The sequence below is a fragment of the Phodopus roborovskii genome, unplaced genomic scaffold (genome assembly GCF_943737965.1).
Source record: "Phodopus roborovskii unplaced genomic scaffold, PHOROB, whole genome shotgun sequence".
Lineage (NCBI taxonomy): Eukaryota > Metazoa > Chordata > Mammalia > Rodentia > Cricetidae > Phodopus > Phodopus roborovskii.
In genome coordinates, this window is record NW_026126511.1 from 57,164,201 (window position 1) to 57,177,079 (window position 12,879).

Consider the following 12,879-nt stretch of genomic DNA (forward strand, 5'->3'; position numbering starts at 1 on the left):
TTAGGGAAAGTCACTGCTAGTTTTGCAGACAATGAAGGATTAATTTTGTCAAAGGGAGAAAAAGAAGTATTTCAGGGGGATGGGCAGGACTACATCTTCTACTGAGGGTGGAGACTACTCTCTCAGATGAGATAAATGCTTGAAAATCTGAGGGTTCAAAGTTCTCAGCCTTAATAGGGTCCTCCCACACATCTCTATCCCAAGTTACAAGATCCTGTTCTTTACCAGTTAACACTTTAACCTCCGACATTCTCCAAGGCCAGCACTTGAATATTTTGTGTGACTCAACCCATCTTATAATGAGGGATTTGGTTGATTTTCTGTACCCTGAGCTCTGTATTTGCTAGAGAGATTCTCTTCCAGGGCACACTTAGAAACCTTTAGTTTGTTTATGCACATCTGGAGTCAGTCAGTTTTATCAGGGTTCATTGTTCTCTCTCACCATGTTTTGAGATGCTAGAAGTTGTTAACTTTATCATAGAGCTCATTACTTTCCTTTGTCAGTTTATTCAGAGATGCTAGGAGCAACCAACCAGCATCATCATTCTCCCTATTTCTCCACAGATGGTCAAAAGTTTTATATACAGGCTCACCAAATCTGGTGCTTTTTACAATTGGCAAATCAGGATAATCAAATGTATTTGTCTCAGTAAGTTTGTAAAATACTTCACACCATGGGCTTTCAGTACTCCCCAAGCTTTTAGGAGAGGCTTCAGTAACTGTAGGTGTCTGCAAAATGGAATGCTACTTATCTAAAATATTCATCCTTATACTTCTGTCACTCTAGAACGTCTTCTATTACCAAAACAGAGTTCTCTAGAGGAACAGAACTGATAGGATGAGCCTCTCTCTCTCTCTCTCTCTCTCTCTCTCTCTCTCTCTCTCTCTCTCTCATTTCTGTAGCTCTAGAGAACACTCACTAATACTGTAAGCATATAAGCCCAAGATAATTTTTAAATTGTGGCACTTAGACATTTTTGTAACTATTGGTCTAGTTTTTTGAACTCTTGCTCTAAACAATGTGCCCTGCATAAAAGTGTCTCAATATCCCCAGAATAGGGTGAATTAATTTATCCAGGGCATATTCTTTTGCTGGGGTGTTTTACTCTAGAATTCTCAGGGGTTAGGAGAAAGTGCAGCATAGTGGCTAGAACTCCTCATATCCTATTTTTAAAGCTTCAAACCCCTGGAAAATATTTACAAATACCCACAACCCCCAAAGTAGAAGTGGCAAAAGTTTCCAGTAGTTAATTATAAGACTCATACCGACATCTATGTGTGAAGAAGACAGAGGCAACAGAACAAGGTCTGAGTATATGAGGACAGGGGAACCCTCAAGCATACTGGGAGTAACAGCCGAAATGGGGAACATTTCTCCACACTCATGTGGGTGGCTGCAAGGGTCCTTGTTTGGACTAAGAGGACTAGAATGGTCCAGTCCCTACTGCCCAGCTGCTCTATTAGCTTTTTAAAGAATATTTTTATTCCTGTGTATATATATTTTAAATTATTACGTGTCAATATATGTAACTGTGTGCATGAGTACAAGTGCCCACCAGAGGCAGCAAAAGGCACCGTACTCACTGCAATTGGAGTTGATCTGAGTCCGCTCCAAGAGCAGTGAGCTTTTTAATCACCGAGCCACCTCTCTTCTCTGCTCTATCAGCCTCAATGCCACTGTCTGTTAGTCCTTGCTAACATCTCTGTGGCTCAGAAATCCCTCACAATGGTTATAGCTTTGCTCCTTGAAGAACGATTAGGATAGAATGAGATTTTTCATTTTATTTTTACTTAAACGTTTTAAATTAATTTTTTACATATATGAGCATTTGTCTTGCATATTTTCTGAGCACTACTCATGCAGGCCAGAGGAGGCATCAGATCCCTTGGAACTGGAGTTACAGTTGATGGCGAGCCACCACATGGGTTCTGGGAACCAAACCCTGGTCCTTTGGAAGAGCAACCAGAGCTTCTAATCACTGAAGCCATCTCTCCAGCCCATATTTTAAATACTTTTAATCTTTTTTTCGGTTTCTGTTTTGGTTTCTCAAGACAGGGTTTTTCTATATAGCTTTGGCTGTTCTGGAACTCACTCTGGCCTCAAACTCACAGAGATCTGCCTGCCTCTGCTTCACAAGTGCTGGGATTAAAGACGTGTGCCACTACTACCTGGCAAAAATATTTTTATCTTTGTGTGTGTGTGTGTGTGTGTGTGTGTGTGTGTGTGTGTGTGTGTGTAGAGCAGAAAACAATGTCAGTCTCTGTTTCTAGCTTTGTTGTGAGCTGCTGTGCATGCTGGGCTATCTAGCCTCTGTCTTAAGGAAGATTCTCCTATCTTGACCTCCCGTATCACTACAGGAGTGCTGGAGGTTTGGACACATGCACTATTGTATCTGAATGTGGGCCCTGGAGCTCAGATCCTCAAGCTTGTGTGGAAAGTACTTCACCTACTGAGCCATCTAACCTTTTGCTGTTTTAGGTTCCTGTTATACTGTAGCTGCTTCCTCAAGTCTTTCTTTTTCTCTTCTTCCTTCCTTCTGTCCTTCCTTTCTTCCTTTCTTCCTTCCCTCCTTCCTTCCTTTTTTTTTTTTTAAAGACAGAGTTTCTCTGTGTAGTCCTGGAACTCCCTCTGTAGACCAGCCTGGCCTCGAACTCACAGAGATCACCTACCTCTGCCACCAGAGTGCTGGGATTAAAGGTGTGTGCCACCAAGACCAGCTCCCAATAGTCATTCTTTGCTTACAACAAATCTCAAGCTTTCCAACAATGCTAGTTTCCCTTTGCTAGTGTATTTCTCTTTCAGTCAAGAGAGAATAGTTGAGGTCTTCCAAGAGTATGGTCTATGTACCCCTGCTCCATGTACATATGTGTGTGTGTGTCCAGCATACCCACTCACTGGTTTAGCATCTGGGGTAGACTTTCTGAGTTGGTTTGGCTATGTAATTAGTGTCACTCCTTACAGGTGTGGTCTCCAAACAAGCCTACATGAGATCGAGCTCTCCTTTCTCCACCCTGCCTTGGATTTGCTGCACTCCATAGTTTCTTTTTGCTTTCGTTTTTCACTAAGGGTCAGTAGAAAGGCACTGAGATATACTTTTCTGTTCCTTCCAGGTGATGATGCTTCTGACCCAGCTGAGGTAGGGACAGTGATGGTCCATGTCAGCTATCTGAGTGTTTGGACTGTGGAGGCCCCTGGAATTGAGTTTTCAGAAAGAAAACATCAACTGGAATTCTGTGTATGTTAACTAAATTTTCATAATTATAAGAAATACACAAGGTAATAAGCATGTGAAGAGAAAAGACTTATTCAATTAGCACATTGTGGCAGGAGTGTCCAGGGATGCAGGTAGACCAGTTTAGGTCTTATAGGACCTGAGTCTGATGGGATAGTGAGAGTCCTGGGGGATGCTCTTTCCTCAGGCATGAGTCCCATGCTGCTTCCACTCGGTTGCAGAGACAAAGCAGGGTTCAACTCCTGCTCACAGACTTCTCAGAGCATCCAATTCAAGTCTCAGCTGCCTTAGCTGCAGACTTAGATATTAAGAGAACAGGTTCACAGGAACATTTAGGAAATATTCCACATGGAAGCCTTTAGTAACATGCTCAGAGAGCCAATTTGCTGTCCTTGCTTCCAGCACTTTCCCTGCCCAATTGTACCTTCTTTCTTTTATTCAAGATTTCTAAGCCCCATATTTTGTTTCTGGCAAACTGACATTGTTTTATTCCTTTTAATAATGGTTTTGTATTACAAACTCTTTTCTGATGAGGGTTTATTCCTTTGAAAGCTTTGAACTGAAGTATATACATTTGGAGGACAAGCTTATTTTTAAAAACGTTGCAGCATATGGCTCCTACATGTGGAGGTGAGCCTTAACTCTAACCGCAGGCTCCTCAGAGGTGGGGGGACCATCCAGCTACAGCAATGTTCTCACCGGTGATATAGCTGGCCTCTGGGGAGCAGAGGAAAGACACCAGTCCTGCACAGTCCTCAGGCTGACCCACTCTGTATGGAGAGAGGAGATGAGGCTGAAACAGTGATGCTCTTGTGTGAAAATGCAGAATCAAGACCCAGTGAGGAGGAGCAAAGAACTACAAGTGAAGATTTGTGGGCTCTGCAAGGAACTACAGAGGCGTCTCAAGCTTTTGGGGATCTTCAGATCCTAGAAAGGGAATGGCTAATGACCTGCAGAGCACTGAACTATAATGTTCCATCTTTCATGTAGGTTCTGAGGTCGTGTGAATTCAGATCTACAAAGGGATCTGCCTTACGTTAACCTACCTCTGCATTCCATAGATATACTTCAAATGTTCCTCAAAGGCTGAGTCTTCAGTGAACTAAAGGCAAGGTCAAAAGTTAGAGTAGGTTCATGCAAGATGCAGCCACATGGGTGCTACAAGGTGCATGCTGTGTGTTCTTGAAAGGGCTTCTGTGGGATGACCTTGATTTTGATTCTAATGTGGATCCCAAAGGCTGTGGACCAGAACATCTGAATCAAAACAGCCCAGAGGTTTAAGCCTAAGAGTGCACGTCCCAGCAGAACAGGGTCCACAGAATCAACTAATCCGGGGTCGAATAGGTTCACAGAAACTGAAGCGACAATCACAGAGCCTGCATGGATCTGCACTAGGTCCTTTGCACACATGCTGTGGTTGTTTAGCTTGCGGTTCTTGTGCTGCTTCTAACAATGGGAGTTGGGGTGTTTCTGCTTGTGGGACCCTTTTCTTCCTATTGGGTTGCCTTGTCCAGCCTTGATATAGGGGCTGGTGTCTGGTCTTGTATCTTCTTTTGCTGTGTTTGGTTAATATCCCTGGGCGGACATAGGAAACAGAGGAGGAGTGGATCTGTTGGAGAGGGGGTGACTGGGAAGGCATAGGGGGAAGGGAAACGGTGGTCAGAAAGGGTGTATTGTATGAGAGAATTAAAAAAGTGCAGAGTGCAGGGGCATCTCTGGCAAGTGGCAGGCACCCAGCACTTAGTGGCTAAAAGCTTCCTGCCCTTGGTCCTCACCACTCGGCCGAAGTCTGTGTTGATGATTCCTGGTACTAGGCAGTTCACACGGATGTTCTTTGGTGCCAGCTCCACTGCCAGAGTCTTGGTTAGGCCCAGTAGGGCTGTTTTACTGACGTTGTAGACCCCCAGCCTCTGAGGAGAAGGAAGAGACTCGTGTTTCCTGCACTCTGCTCAGGGAATCTGTCCTGGTAACATAGCCCCATCATCAAGTTTGGAAGACAGTGTCCAGAAGAGATGGCACATGTTCCTGCTAAGTGCATTTTTAGAAGATGAGACACCTCTTTGGCATATGAGTAGTTCTGAGGAAGCCCGTTGCTAAATGTCGCTTATTTCCAAGCACCCAATTTCCTGGATGAAAGGGGGAGTTTCCTCTTACCTGACTGGATTCATAGACAGTGATACTTACAGGAAATGGTATATAGGCTGCAACAGAGGACACCAGGACCACCGAACCTTGTCTGCAAAAATGAAGAGGGGCAGTCATAAGTTGAACACAGCTATCCTGTGTGTGTCTGAGAATGAAGTTTGGTGTTGAGGGAAGGAAGGCATGGGAGTGAGGGACAACAGCTTATGTCTGGTAGGAGGATTTTGCTTCATTTTCCTTTAGGTCTTCAATAATGTTTATCACACTCTACTAACAGAGATGCCATCTGTGTTTGGGCTTTGGTTTTGGAAAGAAATTGACTATGGATTACTATTGTTATCCTAAACAACATAATATTAAACCTACTTTTGCTTTATAATTGAGATAGGATCTCTCTGTTATGAAGCTCTGGCTATTCTGGAACTGGCTTTATAGACCAGGCTGGCCTCAAACTCACAGAGATCCTTCTGTCTCTGTCTCCTGAATGGTGGGATTAAAGGTGTGCACCACCACTGCCTGTCAAACTGACTCTTAGTAACTTGTATTTATAACAATGGCTCTCTCGACCCTCATCAGAGAAGCTTCTGTTTGTGGTAGATGGGAATGACACAAAAACCCACAGTTGGTTAAGGTGAAGAGCATAAGAGATTTTGGGATGCTCAGCTGTATCACACCTCCTCCTGCCAAGGGGTCATTTAAGAAGAGGGTGCTGGAAGAGCTTAAGAGCCAGAGGTCTTGGATGACTTCACTGAAACTATGTTTTTCAGACACGGCAGGCGTTCAGAATGCACAGCTGTTGTGGCAGCATGCACAAGAGCCACACAAGTTCAACTCAGACCTATTCCCAACACAGGGTGGACATGGAGACCCACCCTGAGCTGAGGACTGTTGGCAGTTGATGGCTGCTGGGAGAGGGGGAGGCAGTTTGCTTTTAGAGTGTAGCCCTTGGTAGGTCAACCATGCTCCAGTAGAAGGCCAAACATCCAAGAGTATATTAGAACATAGATTATGCTTGAGATTAAAAAAAAGAGGCATGAAGTTGGGTGGGGTGGGTTGCTCTGGGGGGGAATTAGGGGAAGGGTGAATATGATCAAAATATGTTGTATAACATTCTCAAAACCTAATAAAATAAGAAAAAAAAGGACTAGAGACATCTTCTATGTGTTATTGAATTAATTTGGTAGGTTATACAATTTTTAAAAAATTGTGTTTCATTACAATTTCATCATGTGTGTTTATCACAGAGTTTTCTGGTTGCCACTATCATTTACTTAATGCCTTTTTATTGCTTTCAGTATCTCTAGTGGTGCTTTTGTCTTTATCCCTTATATTGTTTATTATCAGTTTCACTAGCAATTTGTCAAAAGCACTAGTTTTTTTTAAAAAATAAATTTTTTTATTTATTTATGTATTGTATATTGTATCACTCCCAGCTTCTTTTGTTCCTCCTCCAACCTCCTTCCTCCGTGTGTGTCTGTGTGTGTGTGTGTGTGTGAGTGTGTGTGTGCGCACGAGTGTGTGTGAGTGTATGTGTGTGTGAGAGTGTGTGTGAGTGTGTGTGTGAATGCGTCTGTGAGTGTGTGCGCGCGCATGAGTGTGTGAGTGTATGTGTGTGTGAGAGTGTGTGTGTGAGTGTGTGTGAGTGTATGTGTGAGTGTGTGTGTGAATGTGTGTGTGAGTGCGTGTGTGAGTGTGAGAGTGTATGTGTGTGTGAATGTGTGTGTGAGTGTGTGAGTGTGTGTGAATGTATGTGTGTGTGTGAGTGTGTGTGTGTGTGTGTGTGTGTGTTCGGGTGTTCCTGCATGTGTATGATGTATAGACATCAGAGGACAAGCCTGGGCATTATTTCTCAGGTGTTGTTCATTGTCTTTGAGAGGGGATGTTTCACTGGTCTGAACTCTCCTATCTCCTGGGCTAGGCTGAGTGTTGAGGGCCTTTAGTGGTGAAGTACTTGACTTCTTTACATGGGCTCTGTGGAGTAAGCGCAGGCACCTCCCTGGCCCCAGCTTGGTGATTTTTATAATTTAACAGTGTTTACTAACATACTAAGAACCAGTTGATATCTAACATTCAATTTTGTGATTTTTTTATAGTCCCATACCTAGTTCCTTTTCATCTGTTATCACTTTCTTTTGGATTTTTTCTTTGCTTTGTTCCTACCTCCCTATTAGTTTAAAAATGAGTTTTGTCCTCTATGGACATTGTTGGAGAGGTTTGTACAGAAAGTAAAATGGAGCTGTTTAACTAATTAACATGTAATATTCTTGCTCTGTCTAAACAACATATGAGTCTCTTAACAGTATAACTCAACTTCTCTCTTTCCGCTGTGAAAATTATTTTTGTATGTTTTTGTTTCTCTGAAACCTCCAAAACATCTTTGTGTTGGGGAATAGATGGTTTGATTTGTTCCTGTTGCTATTTTTCTGCCTCTCACTCTAATTTTTGCCTCAGGGTTATTATACAGACTGACAGTCTGATTCCTCTTGCAGGAAGCATGTGACTGTCTCCTGTCAGCCTGAGAATGCTGGAACTCTGCCCTGAATTTTTGAGAGATGCATTTTAGGTTGAGAGTTCCTTTTCCCCCAATGTCCAGGAAGCTCCATTTAAACTGGGTCATGAAGAAGGATAATTAGGATTTTAGCAAGTAGATAAGAATGAATGGAAACATTTAAATGGAGTTCAGTTCGTGAAATCCTGCCTCCTTCAAAAAAAATTGAAGCAATTTTGCTTGCTTAGATCCCAGAATAATAGCAATAAATTAATACTTTTATAAATGATAAGCTGAGTTTAATTATTAAATTATATCTGTACTACTTACATGATAAACTAAGCTGCAGGTCATTTTACTTTCAAACAATATTTATTACTTATTATAGTAAATATTTGGATGGATTCTTTTACTTCATTTGGGAGCTGGCCTGTTTTATCATGTCAGTTGTGTTCACAAGTTAGCTACTCATTTAAGCTCTTGCTCAGTAGATAAACGAAGACCTGAAGACCGTAAATGGCCAGAAAGCATAACAGCGCTGAATGCGATCTAAAGGCGGCCTTCTCATTAGTCCTTTCCAGCGAGTTTTGTGAAATTCGGATCTGCAGAGGTGCCCAGGTCAGGTACCAGGAAACAGAAAAATCCACGTATCAACCCAGGCATCGGCTGCTTTTGTCTGTCTGTATTGAACTCCCATAGAGAGCACCCTCTGATGGACAGGATCATGCTGCTAAAAGGAAAATTGGAAGCCATCCTATTGAGTTGCACTCATGAACAACTTTCTGGCAGTTTTGAAAATATGGCTCAATCTAATCCTACAGCACGCCTGTGTTGGAACTGAAACAGGACTTAATAGTCATAATTAGTTAGAAGCGCTGGTTGTATTTCACAGGTGACAACTTAGTCCAGAGAAGCAACACAGCCTGTACCAGGTGCTCAGCCTGTGCTTGCTGGACTCAGAGCGCCAACATGGGATGAGACAGGGAAGCCGTCCAGTCGGAAGAAAGATTGGGTTTCTTTTCCCCCTGGGGACCGTATGCATGCTGAGAATGCACTCCACCTCCATCCTGGAACAGGATCTTAAAGCAGTATGTGCAAAGCACTTGGCCCAGAACAGCCTGGGCTCATCACTCTGCGATATCGAGTGAGGGTCATGCTGGCACAGAAGACTGCTGACACTGGCCTGCGGAGGAGGAGCTGCTGTGCGAGGTGCAAGGGAAGAGACCTGGAAGATTTCTGATCGAGAATAGGTCTGGGCCACATAGCTGATGGCCTTGAACTCTCATCTGCAGTTACATCCAGTTGACAATGGAAAGCATTTAATGATGGGGGTTAGGGTGGGCGGTCTGCAATGTAGCAGATGAGAAAGAGCTCTTGGAAATACAACCACGGGGTTCCTGCCCCCAAACAGATGCTGAACTCCTGGAGAACACACTTCTGGAAACATCCCAAGTGACTGAGATCAGTGGGAAATCGAATGAGAGAAAGTCAGTGCCAGGCCTCCCTTACAGGCAAGACTAGATGGAGCCGTTCAGGCCTGCCTCTGCCCCAACCTGTGATGAGGAGGCCAAGAAGAAGACTACTGAGATGCCCCGCAGCACCTCCGGTCTACCAGTCCTTGTGACCTGAGTTCCTGCACTCCAGAAGAAGCCACTTTCGCTTCTGGTTTCTGGGACAGTTGTAGGAACTTCTGCCCTCCTGTATCTGGACCCCCACATTCCTCATATCCCCCCACCTCTCAGAAGATTCCTTGACTAATTCCTTGGCCATTGCATTCTCTGGGTGCAATAATGGATGTGGTTCTTTGATTTCTTTAAGCAATCCCAAAGTTTAAAAAGACAAATGCTTATTGTCCTTGCTTCCCTTCTCCTCCCTGTTTGATATCAACTCCTCCCTTTCCACCTTCCCAGTCCTCACCCCCTGTTTTCCATATGGGGCAGGAGCCGGCTCAGCATCAGGGCTGGGGCCTTCACATTCACGGCCAGGATCTGAAATCACAGCAAATGGGGGGCAGGAGAGAAGAGGTCAATCAGTTTAGTGTTCTCTCACAGCAGGAAACATGCGATGTAGAATGTGTACACATGCTGTTGCCAAGGGAAATTTATTAAGGCCTTTATGAGGCTACAGGGGACATCTTGAAGGTTCACCGCTAAAGGGATCGGGTTGACGACTGGGAATTGAAGAGCCTGAAGCCTGGGATACCTTTCCTTGTCTCTAAAGATACCAGCTCCATCTGGATCACAGCAGATATCATGAGGGGAACCTGGCAAAGGCCGAGTCCCTGGATTATGGTCGGCAAGGGCCAGTGTTGTGGAGTAAGCATCCCCTGGCAAGGGAGAAAGACACATCTCTAGATGATTAGAACTGTAATTTAGACACTCTTTGTTCTGTCTTACAGATGGGAAATTGAGGATCAGGGGGTCTGAACCTCTGGCCTTGTCCTGTGTGAGGGAGCTTATGATGGAGTGTGGATGTGTGGAAGCTGAGAAACTCCTCGATGTGCAAGCTTACGTGGAGAGATGGTTATCCAATGTTGAGGACGGAGTCTACCAGCCTCTTGTTAGCTGCTCCAGATCTTACCTTGTCCCAGATCTGTTCACTGCTCCTTAAGGTACTTCCCACCAAGGGGTTAACCCCTGCAACACACACCAGGAAGTCCACACCCCCACAGTGTTCCAGGGCCTGCAGATGAGGAGGAGACATGGAGAGAAGGGAAGTTTTTGTTGCTCTGGGACACCATTCCTGTTGCTCTGGGAATATCCTGGATCCAGTCCTGGAGAGGAACAACCCTAAGCAAGGTTGGAGAATGACTGACTCTCTTTTCAGGGGCCAACACTGAACTTCTGGACAAAGCTGGGGTTTCAGCTTCCATCGCCTCTTATGTCCTCCCACCCCAGGTACCCCGACGTGTAGGTACTCGTCTACACCTTTTTTGAAATATACTGGTCTCCTCCCATTTTCCTGAACACTCTAGGTCTGGCTAAGAGCCAAGACTGCTTTTTCTGCACCATCTCTGTCCCTCATTGGATCCTCCCCAAGGGTCTGGCCTTTGGGGAGGTTCTGGTAGACATTCAGCATATTGGCTGGATGCAGCTTTCTTCACTCCGACATCTCCCTCCTGCCCCGAAGGTGAACTTTTTCCGCTCAGTTTTGCTCAGTTCTGCATGCCACACAGAACCAAGTGACACAGGTGACTCAGTTCATGCATTGGAGTCTTTAACCACTTACGCTGATGTGGATCACAGAGGCTAAAGCTCTATACCCCTCACCATGGCCACCAGCTGCTCTCGATCTTCTGCTTTCCCCACATGACACACAGTGCCTGTCACACTCAGCCCCTGCTCCTGCAGCATGGCCACTGCCCGGTCCACATTCTGCTGCTTCCGGCTGCTGAGAACCACATGGGCCCCATCCTGGGCCAGACGCCGAGCAATGGAGAAGCCAATTCTATGGGCGAGGATAAAGAGGATGTGACAGTTCAGGCTTGGGTTGACCCCTTTCTTGCTGGCTATATTTTTTTTTTGCCCTGAGGTATCAAATTAATGTTCTCTGCTAATCCAGATCAGCTATTGTCACACCCTACTTCTGGATGATTAAGATGGCTAGAATGGAAAAGACAGGATGTATCAGTCCTGGCTAAATTGGATCACTGTGTCCCTCATCAGATCTTGGCCTCATCTACTGGAACCACAACTGTGTGCATCCAGTCCTGCAAGGGCAGGTGCCACTGTGGAACTCCCAACCAGGTCTCTGAATGTTGCAAAGTGCTCACAGGCACTCTGCTTGGAAGGAGGTGGTTCTCAACCCACGGAGCACTACTCTTGACTAACAAGAGTTTGGAGCAGTGGTTGAATTCCTTCCTCTGAGGCCTTACTCTACGACACATTTGCGTTTCCTACTGGATTTGGGCCCTGCCATGGAGTGTCCTGTATTAGGCCATGCTGGTAACACATCTGGCACTGCCTTTGTCTATTGTCCCTTGGAGTTTCTAAGTAGAATCATATTCTCCAGACTCTTAAGCTTTGCTTTGTGGGGCTAAGGTTAAGAGAAAGGTCAGCAAAATCCAGAGAGATCAACAGCTTCCGAGTTCCCATAGGGTTGCTCTCACCCGTTTGTGGACCCTGTAACCACAGCCACTTTGTTGGCCAGTTTGAGCCGGCAGTTTGCTTCATTACTGGTTCTTCTTAAAGAGAATGCAGCCACAGGGCTTGGGAGTCTCTTCCAGCCCTGGATCAGAGGCCTAAACATTGGGATTCTGTTTTCTCTTTTTTTTGATGAGCGTGGTGCAGGGAAGATGATCCCTAGAAAAGAAGGGCGCTCACAGTTACAATGCCAGGTCCTGTGTGGGTGTGTGGGTGTGTGGGTGTGTGGGTGTGTGGGTGTGTGGGTGTGAATTCTGATACTCTCTATTGGGCTGAGACCTGGATGGTGTAGGAATCTGTAGTGGAGGTTCAGCCTAGCAGAGGCATCCAACATCTTGACAAAACATTCACTGCTCCACACTCCCTCAGTGTTCTAGGGTCAGTGGTGAGGAGGAGCGACAGAAGACCTAGACTGGGGACAGGGGGAGTTTTTGTTGCAGTGGGACACCATTCTTGTTTGGGGTCTCTGGGGATATGCCTGAATCAAATCCAAGAGAAAAAATTATAACTGTGTTGGGTTTCATTCACAGTTGTCATGGAGTGTAGGTTGGACATGACTTATAGTGTTATCCAGCCCAGTGTTCATGAACTTAAGAGTTCCCGTGTCCAACCTTTTAAACTGGGATGTTTTTGGCTATCTGGAATCAAGTGTCATACACATAAAGAGGTTCAACAAACATCTATTCATTGAGACTTCTTAGGACAATGAGCAGATGGTTCACAGGTTTGCTGTGAGAGAATGGAAGACACAAGATTCACTCATGAACAGGTTTCACAGTGGCTCTACAGCTGCTTAAGGGTCACTGCTTTTATGACTTTGACCTTATCTCAAGCCTTAGGATACGCTACACATCTTGCTTCACCAATATGGCAT

The 12,879-nt window shown here is 44.9% G+C and overlaps 1 protein-coding gene across 1 annotated transcript; it reads right to left on the bottom strand.

The window, feature by feature from the left end:
- Positions 1–3,874: 3,874 nt before the first annotated feature.
- Positions 3,875–12,137, bottom strand: LOC127230069 (dehydrogenase/reductase SDR family member 2, mitochondrial-like). Its single transcript, XM_051195181.1, has 8 exons — positions 11,972–12,137; positions 11,133–11,310; positions 10,444–10,545; positions 9,781–9,851; positions 5,418–5,469; positions 5,009–5,143; positions 4,280–4,335; positions 3,875–4,003 (listed from the first exon to the last, which is right to left on the bottom strand). The coding sequence occupies exons 1-8, from the start codon at positions 12,109–12,111 to the stop codon at positions 3,892–3,894; spliced, it is 846 nt and encodes a 281-aa protein (XP_051051138.1). The 5' UTR covers positions 12,112–12,137; the 3' UTR covers positions 3,875–3,891.
- Positions 12,138–12,879: the final 742 nt, after the last annotated feature.